Genomic DNA, 24,271 nt, shown 5'->3' with positions numbered 1-24,271 from the left:
AGCTTGCCTATGATCTTGCTTGACATATTATGACAGAAATACATGTGATTATGCAAACAAATTTATATGACATTTATATGACAATTTATATGACATAAAACATAAATATTTTTAAGCTTTGATGATGTTTTACAATGCGAGTACATAGTCATGTCACCGGAAATTCAGTTATCAGTGCCACAATGTGTACTGAGCCAGGGTCCTTACCAGTACCCAAATTTGTGTACACAATACACTGATTCACTACCTACAGAGCTAGGGAGCTGGTTGAGCCCACTTGGGTTCACAGTTCTTGTGTTTGCATTGGTTTAGGTTTTCATTCTGTTTTTAATATATTCCTGTTAAACTGTCTACTTTTTCTTTCAAGTCTCTCTCAATGTACATTTTTTATAGCCTAGTGATTTTAATAACGATAATGATTTAGATATCCTTTCACTTACAGGTTTCTCAAATGTTCAAGCACCATTATTGTCCCCGTTTCAAAAAAGTATTTATTTTGCCAGTAGGTTGATATATTTTATTTATTGATTAATTTGGTTTCACATTGTTATACAGTGTGCAGTGTACAGTGCCTCGCCAATGCCCATAGATATAAAGGTCTACCCACCCCTGTTAAAATGAGAGATTTTTGTGATGTTAAATAAAGAAAAGATAAAAAAGATCAATCCTGTTAGATCCAAGAAAATTCAAGTGGAAAAATAAGATTTTGACCAGATCAATCCAAAATATTCTTTTTTTTCCAATTAAAATCTATTTCTGAAGCCATTCCTTTATTGACTTGGATTTGTGCTTTGGGTCATTATCCTGTTGGATAATTTTCCTTCATCTTTAGCTGTGTTACAGAGGCCTGCAGGTTTATTGCCAAAATTGATTAGTATTTCGAGCTATCCATGATTCTCCCTCTAACTTCACTAGAGTCCCAGCTGATGAGAGGTAGCTCCATAGCATGATACCGCCACCACCATAGCATGACGTCACTGTCGGTATGGTGTTCTTTGGGTGATAAACTTATAGGCTTGTTTATGCACCAAAGATATATAGTAGTGCTTGAAAGTTTGTGAACCCTTTAGAATTTTCTATATTTCTGCATAAATATGACCAAAAATGCCATCAGATTTTCACACAAGTCAAACAAATCAGACGAAAATTTTATACTTGGTCATTTATTGAGGAAAATGATCCAATATTACATGTCTATGAGTGGCAAAAGTATGTGAACCTTTGCTTTCAGTGTCTGGTGTGATCCTCTTATGCAGCAATAACTGCAACTCCAGTAACTGCACATCAGCTTGGAGGAATTTTAGCCCATTCATCAGTACAGAACAGCTATACCTATGGGATGTTGGTGGGTTTTCTCACATGAACTGCTTGCTTCAGGTCCTTCCACAACTTTTCTATTGGATTAAGGTCAAGACTTTGACTTGGCCATTCCAAAACAGACTCACTTCATTGAAGACATGGGTATGATAATTACATTTGAACATGAGTTTGAATGTGATTGGTTAATTCTGAGAACAGTCACATGTGCCAATATATACAAGTATGTGCACACTTGTGCAACCAAGTTATTGACTTATTTTCCACCTAAAATACTCGTTTGATGTTCAGTTGAATTTTGTTGGTTTTTAGATCACTTTAAAGGTGGAAGATCTTAATTGGTTTAGTTTTTTATTTTTTTTATTTTTTTTAAACATCATATAAACCAGCAATTTTAAAGTAAAAAAATGTGCACCATAGTGTCAGTATTTGGACACCAATTCTGTTGCCATTTGGACACTTAAATGAATGATGGCAACATGACATGGTTTTGATAGACTTTTGCTTCATTCTCAATGACCAGAATCACTGAATTGTAAGATTGTAAGATTCACATACTTGTGTGATTAAATAAAGACTACATTTAACCATGTTTAGCTTCCATATGCTGCTTGTCAGGTTTAGCTGGGTGTTGAATGCTACCTCATCTGAATCATTACCTAGCTAATTAGCTAGCAAGTGTGCATAAAGCTATGACATTCTAATTATTTTCCTAGCAACTCTTCTTTCTAACAAATAATGACAGCTGCCCCAACATATTCTATTTTATAAATGAATTCTTCTGTCAAATAAAAGAATTTGGATATTTTTCAGGACACGGGCCACAGAGGCAGCAGTGTTTTGGCAGTAATGTGAGGTGGGCTGGAGAGAAAAAGTTTGCTACCATAGCTGGAGAATGGAGGGCAGGTGGCTGAGCAGGGCCTGTCGTGAAGAAGAGTTGCGAGGACAGCTGCTCCTGTCAAACAATGACTTATTCTTCACCATTCGCCACTCAGCACTGTACCACACAGACTCCTTGCATGTATACTGTAACAGGGTATTTTGTGTGCGCGTGTATGTTAACTTGTGAATGTGTGAGTATGTGAGTGTGGTGATAAAATGAGATACATTAAAATCAAATCAGTAAAATCAATCAGAATCTGAATACAAATATTTTCACAGACACACACACACACACACACACACACATATACATTTGTACCAAGATGTACAAGAAATGATGCTGGTTGTGGACTGTGTGTCCTGTATACTGTATGTATGTGTATGGTCCTATGAACCCCAGATAACCTCCAGGATACCTCCTGGTGACCATGTAAAGTGACATATGATGTAGTATTTGCAATAAATTCTACTGTCCTACAGCTATTTTCTCCTGGAGGCTTTCCTTGAAACTGGTGCTGGTTCTGAAATGACAAAGAACCATGGTAGTTATCTGGGGTTCAACTACAGTTATACTACTTAAATACAGAGTCTCCCAAAAGTCTACATACATAGGGGAAAGTAAAAAATTTTTTTTTTAACAAAATGTCTTCCAAAATATTTCCTAATTAGTTTGTGTGTGTGTGTGTGTGTGTGTGTGTGTGTGTGTGTGTGTGTGTGTGTGTGTGTATATATATATATATACACACTTAACGAATTTACGAATGCCTTTGACAAAAGAAGAACATATTGAAGTCATTGTCATGGCACTGTTGCCAAACTTAAAAACAAACTCAAAAATACTGGAAGTGTTGCGGACCAACCGAGAAGTGGACATCCATGAACATTCACTGCCAAAGGCGTGGGGGACACCCATGTAGTGTGCTGTTTTACCCCTCCAAACTACAATGTCACAAGAAACAGGTCTCATAGTAAGACTACCCTGAAAGGTCCTCAGAAATGAGCTCCACACTCACACCACTAGGAGGGGTGATGACAGGCAGTAGCAGTACTGACCTTCTGTAGCAGTATGCTTCCAAGTAATGTCCATGAGGAGGAGACGCTCCTTGTACAGTGGCATGCCACAGTAGAAACCAAGACAGTTATCAAACTCTGCTCTGCACCACGGTCCCTTTTGATGGATGACACACGACCAAAGAAGACATTTATCAGGGACGTGCAGAAAGTTCCTCAGGGGCAGGGGCTCAAATGTAAAAAAAAAAAGGGCTATATCACCAAAGAGCTTTAACTACTTTAATACCTTTAATTTAACTACCTATTCTTATCACCCTGGTTGACATTGTAAACAGACTGTATGTGGTCACAATAATGAATATGAGAAGGACACTACTAATATAACCTAATGGTATTTTATTTTTACATTTATAGAAATAATTACAACAAAATGGCAACTTTTATTGAAGAAATGAATCCAAAGAATCTTTAAAAGAAAATGAAAACATGAAATAAAAAAACTTACATAACACACCCACTGTATGTCACTTATTGTAAAACTCTGTAAAACTATTGATTCCACAATTAAATTTACATTTGGCAGCAGCACTCTGATTTCCATAAAACTGCAGCGCTGCTTGCTTAAGAAGATAAGTTGAGATTTTAATGATGTCACATTTTTCCCCTATTAGGCTACATGACTAAACTTACCATATTATTAACAAGGGGCAAGTTACTATATGTCTATAGTATAACTATATTCACGATTTTTAAAAGTGGGTTCATTATTATTCTCTGCAGCTCATGTTGAATGTAGAAGACGCTTTCCGTTTATAGCGTCTGTTGAATGTCCTCCAACTGAACTAAATGTTTTTTATTTTTATAAAAACGCAAAATGACAGTGGAGGCAGTGCCGCGGGGGCAAGGGTAGTCGGTGTATGGACGAACAGAACACCGTGTAACACCGACTATCACTCTTGGTAAACATATACTGCCTCTTTTGCAATTATCTGTCTCATATTAGCTCACCTTTTTTTCACCCATGTTGATAAGGAAGCTGCTCCTTTCACTGCCTCCTTCTGTTTTTCCTTTCCCACTTCCTGCTCATGCTGGATGCAACGGTAAGATGCATGGTTTGGTAAGTTTTATGTGTGCATGCATGTATGTATATGTGTATTTATATATATATATATATATATATATATATATATATATATATATATATATATATATATATATATATATATATTAAACAAACAATGTTTGAGTCTCTGTGGTCACAGCTTTAATATGTCAACACCATCTTCCCATTGTGATAATTTCTGTCTATAACTGTGGGATACATTTTGGCATTTTAGTTATTCTTATTGAGGCAGCTTCAAATGAGGAAATAAACTAAATTGTTCCACTGTGCAACACATGCTTAAGATGGAAAAATGCTCAATTTTGTCAACTTCGTCAGATGTCAACTCTGTCAGGTTTTATGTCTGAGGGAATTGACCTGCAATCTGACGGAGATGACAAGTGCTCACAAAAACTCTTTATATAGTTATATAATATTATTTTTTAATATGGGGAATTATTCTAATGTTGTTGGGAGTATAAAAGAAAGAGAAGAGAGAAATTAAACAGAGAGTTTTACCCAATCATCAAAATGTGCAACAAACACTTACAAAACAAAACACCATTCATAAGCTGAAATGTGTATGTACTCACTCTCTCTCTCTCTCTCTCTCTCTCTCTCTCTCTCTCTCTCTCTCTCACACACACACACACACACACACACACACACACACACACACACACACACACACACACACACACACATACACTTGCTCAGGGCAAGTTAAGCAATCCTACTGTATAGTGTACAGTATGTACATTGAGCACTGCTCTTCAGTTGGCTCATTTGGGGCCAAATATCTTTTTATTATTGATACATTTGTATTTTTGAAATATATAAAACAATTTATTTTATTTGGATGAATTTGTCTGTCTTTTAGCAGATTTACCAATTGATATAATTTCTATTTGTGCTGGTCAATTTAAAATTTAACTGCTAGCAAAAACTTGAGTGAATTGGGTGGGGCCGAGGGGCTGCTGCTGCAAATATTTGAGTGGCTCCTCCCCTAACAGATGTAATCTCACTCCAAATGTTTGATAAAACTTGAGAGCCCTGTTAATCTCAGTCAGCTGAATGGAAAAGGAAAGAAGGTGTATAATGAGAATTATTGTTTTGAGTGACAGAATACACATGACAATTAGTTTGAGCCTTTTGAGGGCCAGGGCTAAAGAGACTTAGACAAGCACAGCCTTGAATTGCAGTAGGATGTTTAATATTCCCTCCAACTTCCATTTACCATTTTCCGTTTCCTCTGTCATCATATTTGCACTGGGAGGATGGAGAGATGGTCCATAGCAATTACCTTTTTGGTTCATAGTGGGTAGCATTGCTGCCTCACAGCTCCAGGAACCGTGAGCTCTGTGCGAAGTTTAGCATGTTCTCCCTGTGTCTGTGTGCATTACTTCTGGGTTCTAAGTTTCCTAACACCTCCCAAAAACATTCCTGTAGATAGATTGGCTATGCTAAATTGCTCCTAGGTGTGAATGAGTGTGATGATGAAATAATGAACTGGCATCCCATTCAGGGTGAGGTCTCACATTACACCCAGTGTGTTTCTTTGATCAACTCTGGATCCATAGCAACCCTGACCAGAAAAAAACCTGATTACTGAATATTTAATGAATGAATGAATATTTCTTATGCTCGCTTCTTCTTATAGTTATAAGCCAAGTTCACTGGTCACTTTATTTAATCTATAAATACTAGGAAAGGTGCTGATACAAAATGTTTAAACACAGCACAGCTGATGTGTTATGTTGTGTGAGTCAAAGTGGCTCCTATAATGGCTCCAATAAATCGACAAGATGCCACATACTGTTGTGTTGTTGCTTTGCGTTATATTATTATACACTACTGGTCTGTTGGCCCCTGCTCCAGGCCACCAGATGGCGCTATAGAATGTATCTCCTTCCAACACTAATCCTGTAAACTGTAGGAGAAGAAGAACGGTAGTAAATCCAGTCTATTGTTGTCATTAAGTTTGCTGGTTATTTCAACGTTTCTGGGAGTCTCTTTAACGGCATCATGACAAACCTGCAGTCTTTAAGCATTTTCCTGACGGAACGCTTAATGCTGGCTGCTCAGGAAATTTTCAAGGCAGTGGAAGTTACCGTTACTGAATACCACGACGAAATTTCTCGCTCCAGACAAGAAAACGAGCTGCTGAAATCCAGACTGCTGGAGGCAGGTATCCAGGTTTATCCAGGTAAGTCTGCTGTGTTTAGTTCAACACTTTAACCCGTTTCAGGCTGCTTAATGAGTAGCGAATCCTTCTGGCTCACTCCAAAAATGCGCCACAGTCACTAAATAAGTGCACTACGTAGGGTATGCAAGAACGGCGTTTACACAGTGTGTAGGGCATTAGACAATAGAGAGGGAATTGGGATGTAGCCAAAGACTGTTAGCTGTTTAGCTAATTCGGGAGCTGCATTAGTGTAAACACAAGCACATACTTTCGGGAAAGCGTAACCAAATAAATACGATGACCTGTTTATATCTACACATACACCGATCAGCCATAACATCAAAACAGCTCTGACCCGTCGAAGCATAGACTCCACAAGACCTCTGAATTGTGCTGTGGTATCTGGCACCAAGATGTTGGAACAGCAGATCCTTTAACTCCTGTAAGTTGTGAGGTGGGGCCTCCATGGATCAGACTTGTTTGTCCAGCACATCCCACAGATGGAAGGGAATTTGGAGTACTTTTTGCAGTATGACAGGGCGCATTATCCTGCTGAAAGAGGCCACTGCCATTAGGGAATACCGTTGCCATGAAGGGGTGTACTTAGTTTGCAACAATGTTTAAGTAGGTGGTACGTGTCAAAGTAACATCCACATGAATGCCAGGACCCAAGGTTTCCCAGCAGAACAGGTTTACCTAGAGCAGAGGTTCTCAAACTTTTGTAACTTCCTTGGCCACATTTGCTAGCTACTAGACATGCATGGTAGGATAATTGGCATGTCTAAAGTGTCCATAGTGTGTGAGTGTGTATGTGATTGTGCCCTGTCATGGACTGGAACCCTGTCCAGGGTGTACCCTGCCTTGTGCCCGATGCTCCCAGGGGTAGGCTCCAGGTTCCTTGTGACCCTGAAAAGGAGTAAGCGGTAGAAGATGGATGGATGGATGGATAACCACTGCATACCGGGAACCTGTAAGACCTAGCGTTTTGGAGATGCTCTAACCCAGTCATCTAGACATCGCAATTTGGATCTTTGTCAAAGTCCCTCAGGTCCTTACGCTTGCTCATTTTTCCTGAACTTCAAGAACTGCCTAACTTGCTCACTTGCTGCCTAATATATCCCACCCCTTGACAGGTGCCAATGAGATGATCAGTGTTATTCAGTTCACCTGTCAGTGATTTTAATATTATGGCTGATACATACAGTTGACTAGACAAAGGTTAATGAACATAAATGAAAGTGGAGTTACAATACACAACGTCTTAATTTTATTTCCTCTGTCTAACTCCTTTCTTCATTTCCTTCTTTATTGCTCACAGTCAGAGGTATAATTTTTACTTAAACTGGTTTGCATTAACTTTAGAGCGTGTTATATATTAACTTTATATAATGTTTTTATAGTGTTGAATTTTCCTGTTTTAGAATTGCAGCCGGGCCTGTCTGTCTTCCATGGAGAAACCTGTGCTGGATCCGAGCAAGGAGATCAAGATGAGAAGATTGAGGTGAAGCAAGAGCCCAGTGCTTCAAGGGAAGAGCCCCGAGTTCCCCCTCCTCAAACCAGTGTGCCTGAAGAACCCGTTTCCCCAACTGCATGTCTGGAAGATGAACACAGAATTGAAGAAATGCTACATCCACAGATGACGGACAGCAGTGCAAGTCCTTTAGTCCGGGCTCATCAGTGTATGCAGATTAAAGAAGAAACTGATGAATTAAGATCTGGTTTGGCAACAGAGATTTTCTGTGTGTCACAGAGCAGCATCTCTGATGATCCCAGCAGTGCTAATGCTTCCAATCATACCAGTGGGCATGAGACTGAACTGGACGGACTTTCCTCAATGCATAATGCCTCTCAGGTAAGTGACCTCAATTTGTGATCTTTTAAAGGCACCTCTGTGCACGTTGGCTACTTTGTCAGGTACATCTATGTATTTGTACATGTATAATGTATTTGTAGGTATACAATTAATATTGAAGCCCACCTTATACATTGAGTGTGTGTGATGAAACTGAAATGCAATGGATCAGGGAATTACGTTCATTTCTGTCTGATTTCACCTGATTTTTTTTTTTTACTGAAGAGAAATTGAGATGTAAGAGCAGTACACGAGAGGTTTGCTTTTCAGTATGAAACGTTTTCTATATGGCATTGAACATGCACTGCGTTTCACAATGAAATGCGGTGTAGCAACGTGGATTACTTTTTATTGTTGGATAAAATTGATTTTTGACATGCTTTCATCGTTTTATTCTTAAAAAGTAATCCTTTCCTGATTTGTTTTCCACTGAAGTGATAAAGCAATGTAAGAGAAATGCATTGAAGGTTTTGCTTTTCTGCGTCACGTGTTGTCCTGAGTCACAAATAAAAAGCAGTACCGCCTGTGTATTGCATTTCATGTTTTCCACCCCAGTGTGACTATTCTATCTGGCATGGAGTCTTCTCCATGTGCCACTGCCAAGTCAAAGAAAGATGTGATCTTTTCAGCTTCCATTCTTTCAGGAAGGAAGCACTAAAATAAGCTTAATATGTGAGTCCATATTTATAAATTTATCAAATCTAAGTGCATCTTTTGACTATTGTATGGTTGCAGAAGTCTTACTCAACACAGTGATTCAAATACATTCCAACAAGTAAATAATGTATACCAAGCACATAGTTGATGGTGGTAAAATATTGCTAAAGCCAATGTGATCATCTTGTTGAAAGCTAAGTCTTAACCTCCTGGCAGAGGCAACCAGCATTGGTGCTGGAATATCCCCGTACTTAGCCGAACTGATGATTCCATCAGTCTTCACAAGAGACGCTGAACCACCATCAATAAAACAGCCACAAAGCATCACTTATCCTCCCCATATTTTACACTGTTTCTTCTGGTGATTTGTCCAAAAAGTTTGACTTGAAATTTTATATTAAAAGTTTGATCTGACCACAACAATATTCACATTGTAGTTTTCATGTCATGAAAGTGGTGTTTAACAGTTGATTGTGAAACTTGAGAACCGCAAAAAAAACAAAAACAAATTTGAGATCTTTGGGCTCTTTTCCCCCTCCTTCACCATCCTACCCACTGTGTGACAGTGTGCGCTCATGAGTCCAAGTTTTTGAGATATACGAACTTCTTGTTATAGCCATTTGAGAACACAATACCTTGTTATAGGATACATTTTAACCATAAATAGATGCACCTGGTCAGCATGCTGTAGCACTGAAACAATGCTCCATTACCATTAAGGCATCCAGTTTGTGCCAATCCCCACACCATCACACCACCTGCAGCCTGAACAAAAGGCAAGGGTCCATGGATTCATTCTGTTGATGGCAAATTCTGCAGAGGCCATCTGCCTGTCACAGAAGAAATCAATATTCATCAGACCAGGCAACATTTTTCCAAGATTCAACTGTCCAGTTTTTGTGCACCTCTACCCACTGTGTCCTCAGATTCCTGTTCTTGGCTGGCAGGAGTGAAACCCATTGTGGGTTCCACTCCCATGTGCTTCAAGATTCAACGTGCTGTGCATTCTGAGATGGTTTTCTGCTCTCCACAATTGTAGAGAGTGATTATTTGAGTTACTGTAGCCTTTCTGTCATCTCGAACAACTCCTCTGATCTCCCTCATCAGGAAAGCATTCGACTGAACCTTTTTGGTTTATTTGCACCATTCTGTGTAAACATTACCATAACTCGTGTTGTGTATGAAAATCTTAGGAGATGAGCACCTTCTTAAATTCCCAAACCACTCTGTCTGGCAACAATAACCATGCCGTTGTCAAAGTCAATGAGACCACATATTTCCCCATTCTGATATTTAATCTGAACATTAACTGAAGCTCTTGACCTATACCTATATCTGAAAGACTTTGTGCATTGCACTTCTGCTACATGATTAACCGATTGGATAACTGCATGAAGAATAGTTTTACAGGTGCTTGTAAAGTGTATGTACCAGAGTTTCTGTTAGCTGGTAAATGCTGGTTTTTGACCATTAAATTCAAAATGTCAGATAAAATCAAAAATTGTCAGACACAATGTCCATTAAAAATATTAACACAAAGCAGACATACGTTAGACAAAGTACATTCGCAATTGCACACCTAAATAAGGTCTCTGTGTCTGCACAAATATCATATAATAACAGGCTAATCCAACACAGGTCAGCCTACCGATTTGACCCACCTCCTCTCCATCCACAGCTGATGCTCGAACACACCCCGCCCCCACAATCACATATACTATGCATAGTCCAAAACATTACAGTGCAAAATAAACACAGAAACGAGATGACCAGATTTTTTTCAGTTTGTCTGATAAACTTTGTCATTCCTGGATACATTGGACAGCACCAAAATTTCTTAGCGGAAACTCTGGCATATATCCACTTTAATTTTTCCAGTTAAAGTATCATGTGGTGTGACCATCCAAAAAATTACTGTAATCCTTTTATATTTTGATTTAATAAAGTGTTTTGTATTTTTATTAAAACATTTGCACTTATAGTTCTTTCATAATATGTGAATAAAATTTGTCCAAAGTTGTGCATTTTACGAAACATCATCTGGCACAACCATCAAGAAAAGACCATTTTGAGACTTTTCATATTGAACACAATTCAGTGACAGGAAGTGACATCATACAGCAACATGCCAAGGATCCTTGGAACATCTAGAAGGTTCGTAAGACAAATTTAGAAAACTTTCACCTTTTTAAGTACCGCTGTGTAGTTGCTTCATAAGACTGTCATTTTTTATGACCTCAAGAAAACAATGAAAACTAAACTAAATTGTATCTGTAAACCTATATTGGTACTATAAATTTCATAATGAACTTTGCTGAGTCATGTTTTCAAATCTATTGGTTCTGCACCTGATAAATTTGAGTGACCTCAAAAAACCTCATGTGGTGCAACCACTGTCTGTGACCGTGACAGACTATGTTTTCCATTGGCTCTTTCTGTGTTGTACTCAAATCATGATGTTATACCCACAGTTATTAATTACAGTTTAATTAGAAACAGAATTCTCTGAATTTTCATTGTCTTTTCCTGAAATTGATATTTGAGAATGAACCTTGAGTAAAGTGAAAATGTATGTGTAAATCTATTTATTTACTAAGAATGTATTTATTTATGTTGCTATCTGTTTTGTAGATGCCACTAAGTAGCAAAGAAAAAACTGCACGCCACAGGCAGCGGGTTAACTCTGACCCAAAAGCAAGAGCAGAGTATCTTGCTAGAAGAAAGGAAAGGTATGAAGTATGTTAAAAAGAAAACCGTTATGAACTTATATTAATAATGCTCAGTTGTATTTCCAGTTATCAATTGTTTATAATTTTATATATATATATAATATATATATATATATATATATAATATATATATATAATATATATATATATATATATATATATATATATATATATATATATATGTATATATATATATATATGTATGTATGTGTATATATATATGTGTGTGTGTGTGTATATTGTGTGTAATTTTATATATATATCAAATGTATAAATAATGCAATATGTATTGGGAGTGAAAGAAATTTTGAGAATTTTCTCATAGTACATAACTTTATTTTTTAAACATGTATGAAAAATTGGTTTTCCTTGACATGGACACTTTAACCTTATGTACTTAGGTATATCATATGTCATGTATTTTACAATGGACTGTTTACAATCTAATTTATGTCCTGCCTTTCACTCTACTGTTTTAGCTATAGGAGAAGAAAACAGCTGGGAAAGATTAAGTATGTAAAGTCAAGTGACCTGTCAAAGACGGAGAGGAAGAAACAGAGAGAACAATGGAGGGCTTCATCCAGAAATTACAGGGAGAGAAAAAAGATGACTGGGGCCCTGTTAGAATTTATGCCTCCATCCATGGTGAGCACTCCACCAAAACCGGACAGTTTCAATGTAAATAGCACAGGACAAGAGCGGTCAGCATATACAGCTCAAGATTTAGTAGACCCTTTACCTCTGAAGGAGGAATTTAGTCCACTTCACTGGTATCCTCCGGACCAGAGAAGGAACGGAGAAAATTTACTGAGAAGCACTGCGGAAAAAAACAACGCAAAGAGAGACGCATCAACTGGGAAAACAGTATACCTGAAATAGACTGTGCATCACACTGATACCAGTGTGCCATCAAGTGACGAGTCTTCATGAGCTATGTTGCAAGTTTGTGATCATCACCTATGACGACCTTCCATAGGTAGACCAGGTTCTTAAGGTTTTAAGGTGTGGTGGAAAGAATCTCTTCATTTGGCCCAATGTCATTTTCCACACGATATGGCCAAAAGTTTGTGGACACTTTGCCACTCCATCACACCCTTATGTGGGACTTCCACAAACTGTTGCCACAGAGTTAGGTGCATACAATTGAATAAAATGTCTTTGTATGCTGATTTCCCTTCACTGGAACTAAGTGGCCCAAAACCTGTTCCAGCAAGACAATGGAGGGCCTTGTGCACAAATCAAGGTACATAAAACATGGCTTGCCAAGGTTGACATGGAAGAGCTTGAGTGCCCTGCACAGAGCCCTGACCTCAACCCCACTAAACACCTTTGGGATGAATTAGAATGCCGACTGCACCCCAGTCCTCCTGACCTGACATCGGTGCCTGATCTCACTAATGCTCTTGTTTCTGAAAGGGCAGAAATTCCCACAGACAAACTCCAAAATATAGTCTAAAGCCTTTCCAGAAGAGTGGAGGTTATTATAACAGCAAAGGGGGACCAATGGGATGTTCAAAAAGCACACGAGTGTTATGTCAGCTGTCCACAAACTTTTTTTGCCATATAGTATACTTCATTGAAGATATTCATGCTGTTATCTCCTCATGCTTCTCTGTTGAGCAGCCTATATTGGGCAAAGTTTAAAAGTGCAGTTAAGCATGCCATGATTCTGAGCAAAATTTTTAATATTGCAAGGTTCACTACAAAGCTTTAATTTATTTTGTATTTTATACACTGTGATGAAATTTAATGAAAAGTTCACACAATGGGCCTCATTTATCAAGCTGGATATGACCAAATAAAAAAATAATAATTTGAATTTGAAAGAAACGGGGTTTTCCTTAAAACCAAGTTAGTTCACAAAAACATTTGTATCATATAAGAGATCCTGAGTTTGTGTACATTTATGTATTAGCAGACTCATTAATAAAAACCTCGACTGATTTACCTTTAGTTCATACAATTTGCCCGAGTTACTGTTCTGTTAGATACAGATTACTTTGTCAGGTGTAAATAGCTTAATCTTTTCAGTATTTAAATGTAAAGGAAAATGTAGGAAATTTTGTATTTGAGTTTTAACACCTAATAAAACTGGTTTATTGATTATTTATCTGTTGTATGGAATTTGTGTATTGATCTCTTTTTAGCCAGCATGATCATTTAATATGACTACCCATCATGTGAAGTAACCAATAACAGCAATAATTTTATTCAAATTAAAAACAAGCAGAGTTGGGTGTAACACGTTACTGTAATCTAATGACTTTTTCTGATAATGCAGTAATGTATTACATTTATGTAATTTGATTAGTTACTGTCAATAAAATTACATGTTACAAATGTATTGTTAAGAAAGCAACATCAAGTAAAATGCATTTTTAAATCACGTTTTGCCCCGAAGATTTTTTCTTTAGCCCTGAATAATTCTCCACTTGGAGCGGTTTGTCACTACGTAACTGAATGTCAGTAAAAGAAGATGGCCTGTAATTTTATATTTTGAAATTTTGTAATTTTATAATTAGTGAATGGAGGTGAGACTGATCAGACAGGGTTTACAGGAAAATACTTGGAAACACCTTTTTTTTGGTTTGGTTTTTCTCAGTTCTGCCAAATGATCGCTCTCAGTCAGTGTGAGGGGGGGAAATGGATATATGCCTATATAATGAGTTCCGGTTTACAGGATCTGCGCAGAGCACAAGGAAAGATAATGTACTTTGCATGGCACTGTAGCAGTTAAAGCTTAGCTGTGCCTCCCCTTGGCTAGCGACATCAAACTAACCTAATTTGAAAAATTTTAGATTTCATCGGTCTGATAGTCCTTCAAACAGTGACAACACGTGAGGCATGTTTTATTAAAAATCAAAATTTTTCTGATCATGTCGTACATTGGTGTGCACTAAAATTGCTGAATGAACAGTGAGTTTCACTTTGTAGTGTAGGTTTTGAAAGTAACATGAAGGTAAAGTAATTAGTAATCTGATTGCTTTTTAAATACAGTAATCAGATTACAATTTTAAAGTATTAATTAGTCATCTGTAGTGGATTACTTTTTTTGAGTAACTTACCTGACACTAAAAGCAAGATATCAAAGTTACGTTAAAATATCAACATACAGTGTTGATACAAAAGATGGTAGTCCTGTATGAGTTTTTTAATGGGTTGAAAAGAACAGAAGGAGGGGAAAAAAGTGTATAACCAGGGAAGAAGTGCATATATAAGACAGATGTAAGTGAATTTCTTACAAAAAGTTATTAATTATGTATGTATTTCTCCAAATGTTACTGTACTCAAGGCTATTAAGGAAGTATATTATTTGCAAGTAAAATCACAGTCGCACCTCATGATAATATTTAGGATTGTTTTAAAAAAAAATGTAATGTTGAAAAAGTATAAATTCACATAATTGGATGTTTTTATATAAATATGTGTACAAATATATTCTTAATTTTATACATATATAGCACAACATGGAGGTGAAAGCAGTGGTTTGATTATTTAAATGTGAAAGTGCTATAAAAAATATGCTGTCCCTAAAATCAGTGAATAATCGTGACTTCAATTTTGATAAAAAAATAATTGTGATTATCGTGACCACTGCTTTCACCTCCACGTTGTGTTACATTCCTGCTAATGTATAAATCTTTGCATCAAATTAGAATGATCCTTAAAGTGCATCATCTCATGGAAGCAAAATATTAATTAAAATGTACCCAAAATATAGGATAAGTAAAAATAAAAATGTCATCAACCAAATTAAAATATGCAATCAAATCTAAAAATATTCAACCAACTGAAAACAATGCAGAAAAGGCAATAACAGTGTTTACAGGAGGAGAGACGCAGCCAAAATCACCCAAAAGAGTGGCACAGGGATGAAGTCATTTTGTACCAGAACCCGGAAGTTAGCATCACACCTGTTCCCTCGACAAAAACACAATAGGATTTTCCCATAGGTTTTTGGATTATTGCAAAAAAAAAAAAAAGCAAGCTCTGTAATCAGTAAAAGTTTATAATACTAACATGTTTTGTCCATCAAAATCATTTTCACAAATGAACACAACTCTTATGAAGTTTGAAGCCTAAATACAATCACCAGAAATAAACAGCTAACCGTATGCTATAACTATAGTACGGTTGCATGACTGCAACGTCACCATCACCAAGCTTCCGAGAACTTTTCCAAACTTGATTTAAAAACATTTTCCATAAAACGGTTTTACTCTCTGGATGAATCTTCATCCACGTTTTTTTGGGGAATTGTGCAGAGCACACCTGAACCAGTTTATCTGCTAAGACTTTTCCTGTTCGATATGATGACATTAATGTCCCTGACAACCTCTGTAGTCCCATTTAGCAACATGTTAGTGTCATGAATTCCCCTCGAGCAAGCGCTGGAACATGCAGCGCACTTCTGGGTTTTTAGTGACTTTCTAAATGTGCATTTTTTATGATTTCTGGCCTGTCTCTCCCCCTGTATTGTCATTGGTTGTTCCCTTATGCGTCATCATTAGTCTCAGCTGTTTTGTGTTCACCCTTAATTACGTTTGTCATTTAAACCCCTCGTGTCTCATTGTTCGATGCAAAGTATAGTGTGAGTTTTCCATGTACCTAGACTTTGTTCATTGTTTCACACCTCATAGTTTTGATCCTGTTCTCGACCTCTTTGTTTGATTCTGGTTTAGCCTAGTTTATGCCTGTTTGCTGATCGCCTGACCTTTTGCCTGTTTTTTCACTACGGTATTGTCTCACATTTTGGATTTGTCTGCCTCTCTTCAATAAAACTTTTATCTGCACTTGCATCTGTCCTAAACCCTCATTACATGACAGTTAGCAACCGCCTTTTTCAAAACACGTAAAAGCTTTAAAAAAAACATCATGAGTGGGGTTTTACTAGCGTATTTTATGTCGAAAAATATTTTCAGCTTGTGTTCACCACAGACCTTATTTGAGGTTTTTAACCAAAATCCCATTTAAAAACCCCATTGATTTGGGACGATGGAACCGAAGGGAGAAAATGCTAACTCGTTTTCGAGTTTTGGCATTACAAAATGACGTCATCCCTGTGCCAATCTATGGTGACTGGCTGTAAGTTTAGGAAGCGATTGACTTGATATGCAGCGGAGTTTTCTATGAGCAGAGGACGAACTTTAAACATCAATATCGCAGTCGATCATGTTCATGTAATCGTGGGCAGTCAAAATCTTAATCGAGATCAATATTTGATTAATTGTGCAGCCTTAATTTCTTTCCTTAAAATTTCCTCAGTTTAAACTTTTGATATGGTTTCTATGTTCTATTGTGAATAACATATGGGTTTATGAGATTTGCAAATCATTGCATTCTGTTTGTATTTACATTTGACACAGTGTACCAACTTTTTCTGGAGTTTTGTTTGTACTGTCAGCCTGGTTTTAATATTTGAATATCCTTAAGAGATAACGAAGGGATATTTGCTTAATGCTTAGGAGGTGGGATGAGGAAGGGAACTTTTTTTTCTGCTTCCTCCTGTCAGTGCCATTGTATGTGTTTTGTGTTTACATAATATAAAGAAACAATGAACATAAACAGTAAATGCATAGCAAAATATTTACTTAATTTCAGCTTCACTGAATGTCAGCTCGATATAAATGAATGTTGCATATGAGCTGCACCAGGTGTAATATGAAAGTGGTTGCAACCTGCTGTGTGTGCAGCATTGCCCCTGGTGTAAAATGGGCTTTAATATGTAAACTCAAGGTATCAAATTTGTGTGCATTGTAGTGTAAGACTTTTAATGGAGTTGTATTAAACATCATTGTGGATGTATTATCTCTCATTTGTCCTGCAAGCTTCATATCTGGCCACATGCTTCCAAAATGCTGCACCCCTGAAACTTGCACACCAAGATAAAGATGCACTCTGCATAAATTTTTGCAGAAGTGGCTTTTATTTTTCACAGTTTCTCATTCTGGATGTAGGGCATAACCAAGAACTGAATAGTGATTTCAGTTTACTGAATACTGACTAAATATTACATACTGGCTCCTCAAACAGTTAATCAGTTATTCTAATACCCATGAACCTTCCAATCTGAAGTTGATGTTCCCAACAGGACATGCACAAATAAACAAAAAGTTCATCAGACAGCATTCAAAATTCAACAACATTCTGTACATATTCATGAGCCAATTGGTGTATGAATTCCAGCCTTAGCTGGCTAGTTGGGTATGGAAATCTGTTTGTTACTTATGTTCTCTTTAAGGCTGTGTTCATTTTTATAAAATAATTTATAGAATGGATGCTGCCATTGCAAATTAACTAAATCTAATTTGTCTGTGTAGACTGTAGTCACACAGTCATGTATCCACATAGGTTGTCATAGTAATGGCACAGGCAGGAGTCTGAATGTTAGGTGATTACAAGTAGAACATAGGACATGATGTTTTTTATGATTGACATAATGTAGAACATTCGTTTATGATTTGTATGTCCTTGAAAATTCTTATGAAAATAGAAATAATATTCAATTTGTACAGATCATGCTATTGCCATAATGTCTTTCCTGTTCTTCTACTACTACTTCTACTTCTTCTGGGGGTTGGATTCCCGCCTCTGCCATGTGTGTGCAGAGTTTGCACGTTCTCCCCATGCTTTAGGGGTTTCCTCTGGTTTCCTTCCCCAGTCCAGAGACATGCACTGATTACCATTTCTAAATTGTCTGTAATGTGTGATTGGGTGTGTGCGCAATTGTGTTCTGCGATTGGCTGGAACCCTGTCCAGGGTCTCCCCTGCCTTGTGCCCTGAGTCCCTTGGGATAGGCTCCAGGCCCAAGGATAACCGCAACTCTGTGTTGGATAACGGTACAGAAGATGGACTGATGGATAGCTAGATATGCTTGTGCCCAAAATTCTAATCACTCCTATTCTCAGTTGTTCCTTCTGTGTTCTTATATTCACTCCACTGAAATTAAATGTGCGTTTACAATTTTGGTAGAATTTTGATTCTGAAATCCTGCAGAATGAGATGCTGGCTGGTCTCTTCTGACAAAGTTTTTGAAACATATTTGCCCAGCTTTAGTGGTGTTATCATAGCTTGGAGTTGTCCGTTAATATACTAATAATTCGGTCATTCTTCTCTCTCCACAGCTTCCATTAACAAGCAGAGTGAACTCTGGTCAGCCTAAAAGTTGCGTAAATTATGATCCAGCGGAGCAGGATAAAGAACTCCAAAGGAGAGAAAGGTAAGTTTTAGACATTTCATATTTTAAACCCTTTAACTGTCCACTCGTTTGACTAGTATCCTTTTATGTTTGAATTGCATATTGGGAGAAAGAAACTAGTGGATGTTGTTTTGATATGAAGGCTTGTAAGATGGCATGCGGAGTTGAAGGGAGATAAAATAGCTCTTGCTGTGTCTGCCTGATCTAGTGTGGAGAACCAAGCCATAACTCCTGGTCATATCCGATGGTTCACTCCATGTAGTTTGCAATCTAATCTATTGTATTTTCTAATCTAGTGTATTTTGTTTTCCTGCCTATCAAAAAAAGTTTAGCATGTTAGCAGAGTATAAAAAGACACAATCACTCTTGCCTGATGTAATCAAGTTTGAAATACAAAAATATCCAAAAACTTCAGAGCACCTCTCATTAATCACTAGCCTGTGGCATGTACATGTGCTCAGGAATTTCTCAATCTTGCATGTTCAACAAGAAAAAACTCCATGAAACTATAAAAGTACTATAATATCCGACCTTTTCAGTCTCTCATTCCCACTCCTGCCAGTCAGCGATTAACCAGACTTCTTTCATGCCTTCGATGATGTTGACGATACCCCTGACACGGTGCTGACTGTGCATAACTATTACAGGATTGTTAGTTTTGTAGAGATCTGATGATTCACAGAGCTAGCAACAACTGCCAAATACATCTATAACTACTAAACACTGGATTATATCTTTTATATATTTTATTTGTATTCCAACAAAATTACTCTTGTCTGTAATAATTCCTACAAAGCTTGTGTGACCATATACTGCAAAAAGATATATTGTCATAAGCTTCAGTTAAATGTAATGATGCTGTATGGTGTAAATCATTTTGCTTGATTCTATGCATTTTGCTATTTTCTTAATATACACTATATGGCCAAAATTATGTGGACACCTGACCATCATACCTCTGTGTGCATTGTGAATATCCCATTCCAAAACCATGTTACTATTATAGAGATGGTCTCTTTGCTGCAATAACAGCTTCAATTATTTTGCGGCCTGCTTTCCACTATATTTTGGAATGAAGCTGTGGGGATTTATGCTAATATTGCTGCAAAACTATTAGTCAGATCATACAGTCTTCATGGACCGTGCTTTGTGTACAGGGGTATTGTCCTGCTGGAACAGCTTTGGGATAGACCCCTTAGTTCCAGTAAAGGGACATCATAATATTACCGCATACAAAGACATTCTAAACAATTGTGTGTTTCCAACTTTGTTGCAACAGTTTGGGGAAGGCCAACATATGGGTGTGATGGTCAGGTGTCCACAAACATTTGGCCATATTCATGGTAGTTCAGGATGGAAATTTTTGATTTGTGTTTTTCTTTTTTCTTTTTTTTCAGCTTTGAAATATTCACAGTATGATAACGTAGTTTTAAAATAGCATGTTATTATTACGAATTCTTAGTACAAAAGTATGAGTTTTTTGTATATACATACCAAAAAAATAGAAAAAGAAACATAAGATTCCTAGTTGTTGTTGATCTTTTCATATTTTTGAGAATGCCTTTTCTATAAAAAACTTACATTGTCTGTATTTATCACAAGTTGAAAGAGACAGTGACTGTGAGGAAAGGTGGCACACTGAGCGAAATGAAAACAAGACGTGTGCAGATTCTTATAGAAAAATAGATTCTTGTTTCGTTTAGTAATGAACAGCACTGCCATGTTCTCCTGTGCATTTGATAGAATAGCGAACCGCGCAGCAGCGACAGGCAGAGCACAGACACACAAAGGCGATTTGAGGGGAATTAGTGCTGGGTTTATTTACAATATCTGCAAACTTTTAAAAAAAAATAAAAATAAAAAAAATAGAAAAGGGTAACGTGAAGGAGAGAATAGAGTGCAGGGAGTGCTGATGGGGGTCTGGTGATCCCTCTTCCTAGCTGAGAAGGGAGGAGAGAGCTGTGTAGCATCACATTGGGGCTCTCAAATGGGGCAGACATCCACCGGGGAGCAGCGACAAAGGGCAGCCGGGGAGCATTGTTGTCTTTGTCTTTTAGAAAAGTTCACAAAAAGACACAGAGTTAGCCATTTGTTAGAAGGCGATCACTCACCTTGCTGCTCCTGGCGTTCCCTGTTATACTCTGTCTCTGTCTCAGGCATGGTAGAGAGCCGCTGCTGCAATTACTTAGCACCAATCTTGCATGGTTTGGAACGCCCGACCTTTCAGCCACACGCTGATGCTGTCTAAACCACTAGGGGTGCTGAAAGGGACCTGTCCATTCAGCGTTCCAGCAGCAGTCGCCTGAGGATCGTTCTTCGACTTTTGGGAGCGTATATCCGGTCTGATGTCACATTAGCTTTTGTGTATTTATTTTTATTTATGTATAAGTTTATTTGAATAGGGACAGTACAAAAAACATGATTCCAGTCAAAAGCTGGAAAATATGTATTGCACATATTATTGCACATGTATTATAGCATAAGGTAATTTGCATCTCGAGTCCCTAGAAAGGCTTTTCTAAAAATAAATAAATAAATAAAACTACTTAACATAAAATAAAGCTTTTAGTTAATGTGACATATCATTTATACATGCATATACATACCTAAATAATCTGTACTTATTTTAAGGATACTTCTAACCCTGGCAGCATGAATAACAAATCAAAAATAATAATTTATTCAATTTTAATATGCGTACAGCTCTGGTTTATTTTAAACCAGCGCTTTACCATCAATATAAAAGACTTTATATCACATACTGCTTTAAACAAGTTTGGCAACATGTTCCAGAGTTGTGAGCCCTTTACAGAAAAGGCTCTTTGCCCTTGTGTAGTTCTACAGTAATCAATCTTACAATTTCCACCTGCTGTACTCATAGTGATTCTACCTGTGTCATCCTGTGTCTTCATCAATTTACATAGAACAGATAGTGCCTTATTGTGCAAGCATTTAAACATCTATTTTATATATGACCCTTTTTTTAAAAAAAATTTGTAAAACTAAGCATATTACATTTTTTTTTTTAAATAGGACAATGATGCCATCAATTTGGCTTTTTATCCATTATTTAGCCCGATTATACAAAAACAAATTTTACAATTAAGAAATCACTTGTTTGAGTCTACAATGTACTATGGTATGAAATGCAGGGTAATCATAATGCAAGGATATCATTGCATGCATAAAATGATGAGCTGCCGTCAGAAAACTTCCATCTTTCCATAATGCAGTGTATATGTACTTCCGTTTTACCTTACATTGCCATAGTACCATGGGCGGCACAACTAACATTCTACTTTTGACAATAAAACAGTTTTCTTGCTGCTAAAATGAAACATTCTGGAGGGAGAGCAATCTCATATAAAATTCACCTGTGTATATATGCACCATATCATACGAGATGATGGAGAAGCAGTGTGTGCTCCGCTTTTTACCTACGGCAAAAGCACAAGCGCCAGTTAGCTTAGCTTAGCTTATGGCCTTAGCGCTTTTAAAGCAAAATAATAATAATAATAATAATAATAATAATGATTCTCACTCACTTTTTGTTGCTATTGTGCAAAATCCTGGTGTAGCTCCTGTCTCAACGTCACCATCAGGGTGTCATTCCCTGTATGTTTGATGGTGACTGGGAGACGGACCGCAGGTCTTCAGCTGTGGCCTGTGTTTCCTGGGTGAAGTTTCTGGCTTGGTGCTGCTCGTTCCCGAGCACCAAAGCAGCGACAACCCGGACACTTCACCCAAGATAGATGCTACACTGGGATTTTGCTTGATTGAACAAAAAGTTTGTTTTATCATTAATTAATTAATTAATTAATTAATTAATTAATTATTTGCTTTAAACCTGCTAAGATCCTAAGCTAAGGTAATATGTTACTGACTTTTATCTAACAATCATAATCTATAGCTAACATTAGTAATATGGAAACATGATTGCAACAAGAGTTTGCAAGAGTATTACAGTAAATTAATCAAGAATAAGGATTTAAAGACTTTCTATTTGCTGAAGAGAACGCTAATAACTACTGTTATCCTAACTCCTCTGCTAACATAAGCTGGGCTGGACAATTAAAAAAATGCTTACCATCACAGGTACTGCTCAGTGAAGAATTTGTATCCTTTATGAAGTTTAGAATGTGCTGTAAGTGAAAATTTGTCTGCAAGTCACTATACATCATCTAGACGTATTTCTGGAAGATGTAGGAGGGACTGGGTAAACTCCATAACGTTCCACAATGCTTGGGGAAGTAAAAATACACTGCTTTGAGTCAGAACAGAAGTTGCGTGACATCATGTGAAAAGGGTCTATATAATATTATATATACACACACACAGTTGCGGTCAGACGTTTACATACACTCCTCATGGACGTGAATATCATGGCAATATTGGGCTTTCAATAATTTCTTTGAACTTTTCTTTTTCTGGGGCCGAATTATTGTACAACATACATCTTTAGTAGAAAAAGAATTTGGTTCACAAGTTTTAATTCATTTTGGGTTTTCTGTAATCAACACAGGACCAAAATTATACATACAGGATCAAAAATATACATACAAACATTTAGATTATCAATTCAGTGGTGCTGAAAGTTCCAAAATGTCCTTTAATTTGCCAAGACCAAGGCCTCTTAATTTCCTGTTAGTGATCATGATTGATTACAGCTGAGAGCTTCTCTGTGGCAACATAAAATGGGTTTGTTTGACAGTACGCATTGGATTGACCAACACACAGTACTATGGGAAATTCCAAGGAGCACAGTGCAGATCTGAAAAGGAGGATGGTGGATTTACACATTGTCAGGAATGTCTCTTGGAGACATTTCTAAACAACTGCAGGTTCCACGATCAGAAGTTCAAACAATTGTATGTAAGTACAAGTTATTGGGAAGTGTAGCCACTTTACCAATGTCTGGAAGAAGACCCAAACTGTCACCCTCAGCTGAGAAGAAATTGGTTTGGATGGTCAATTAAAACACAGGAACCACCAAGGCACAGGCCTGCCATGAACTGGAAGCTGCTGGAACATCAGTGTCACTGTCTACAGGCAAGCGATTTTTACATCGCCAAGGACTGATAGGCTGTCGTCCAAGAAAGAAGCCCCTTCTCCAAAATCAACACCTTCAAGCCGGTCTAAAGTTTGTGGCTGACCATGTGGACAAAGAAAAACCCTTCTGGAGGAAAGTTTTATGGTTGGATAAGACAAAGGTTGAGTTGTTTGGCCATAATGACCAGAGGTATGTTTGGAGGAGTAAAGAACACTGCACCGACTGTTAAGCATGGTGGTGGTATTATTATGCTCTGGGGATGTTTTGCTGCCAGTGGAACTGGTATAT

The 24,271-nt window shown here is 37.3% G+C and overlaps 1 protein-coding gene across 1 annotated transcript in view; it reads left to right on the top strand.

Annotated features, from left to right (window-relative positions):
- The first annotated feature begins 6,159 nt into the window (after positions 1–6,159).
- The window catches only part of si:ch211-86h15.1 (uncharacterized protein LOC558435 homolog), a 51,563-nt gene continuing 33,451 nt past the window's right edge, over positions 6,160–24,271 (top strand). The window contains exons 1-3 of the mRNA XM_017450870.3: positions 6,160–6,518; positions 7,919–8,349; positions 18,860–18,954. Coding sequence (XP_017306359.2) covers positions 6,338–6,518; positions 7,919–8,349; positions 18,860–18,954 — 707 coding nt within the window. The 5' untranslated portion in view covers positions 6,160–6,337. The remainder of the gene's footprint in view (positions 6,519–7,918; positions 8,350–18,859; positions 18,955–24,271) is intronic.

This window comes from Ictalurus punctatus, chromosome 21 (assembly GCF_001660625.3).
Source record: "Ictalurus punctatus breed USDA103 chromosome 21, Coco_2.0, whole genome shotgun sequence".
Taxonomy (NCBI): Eukaryota; Metazoa; Chordata; class Actinopteri; order Siluriformes; family Ictaluridae; genus Ictalurus; species Ictalurus punctatus.
This window is presented reverse-complemented; position numbering and strand designations above follow the sequence as displayed.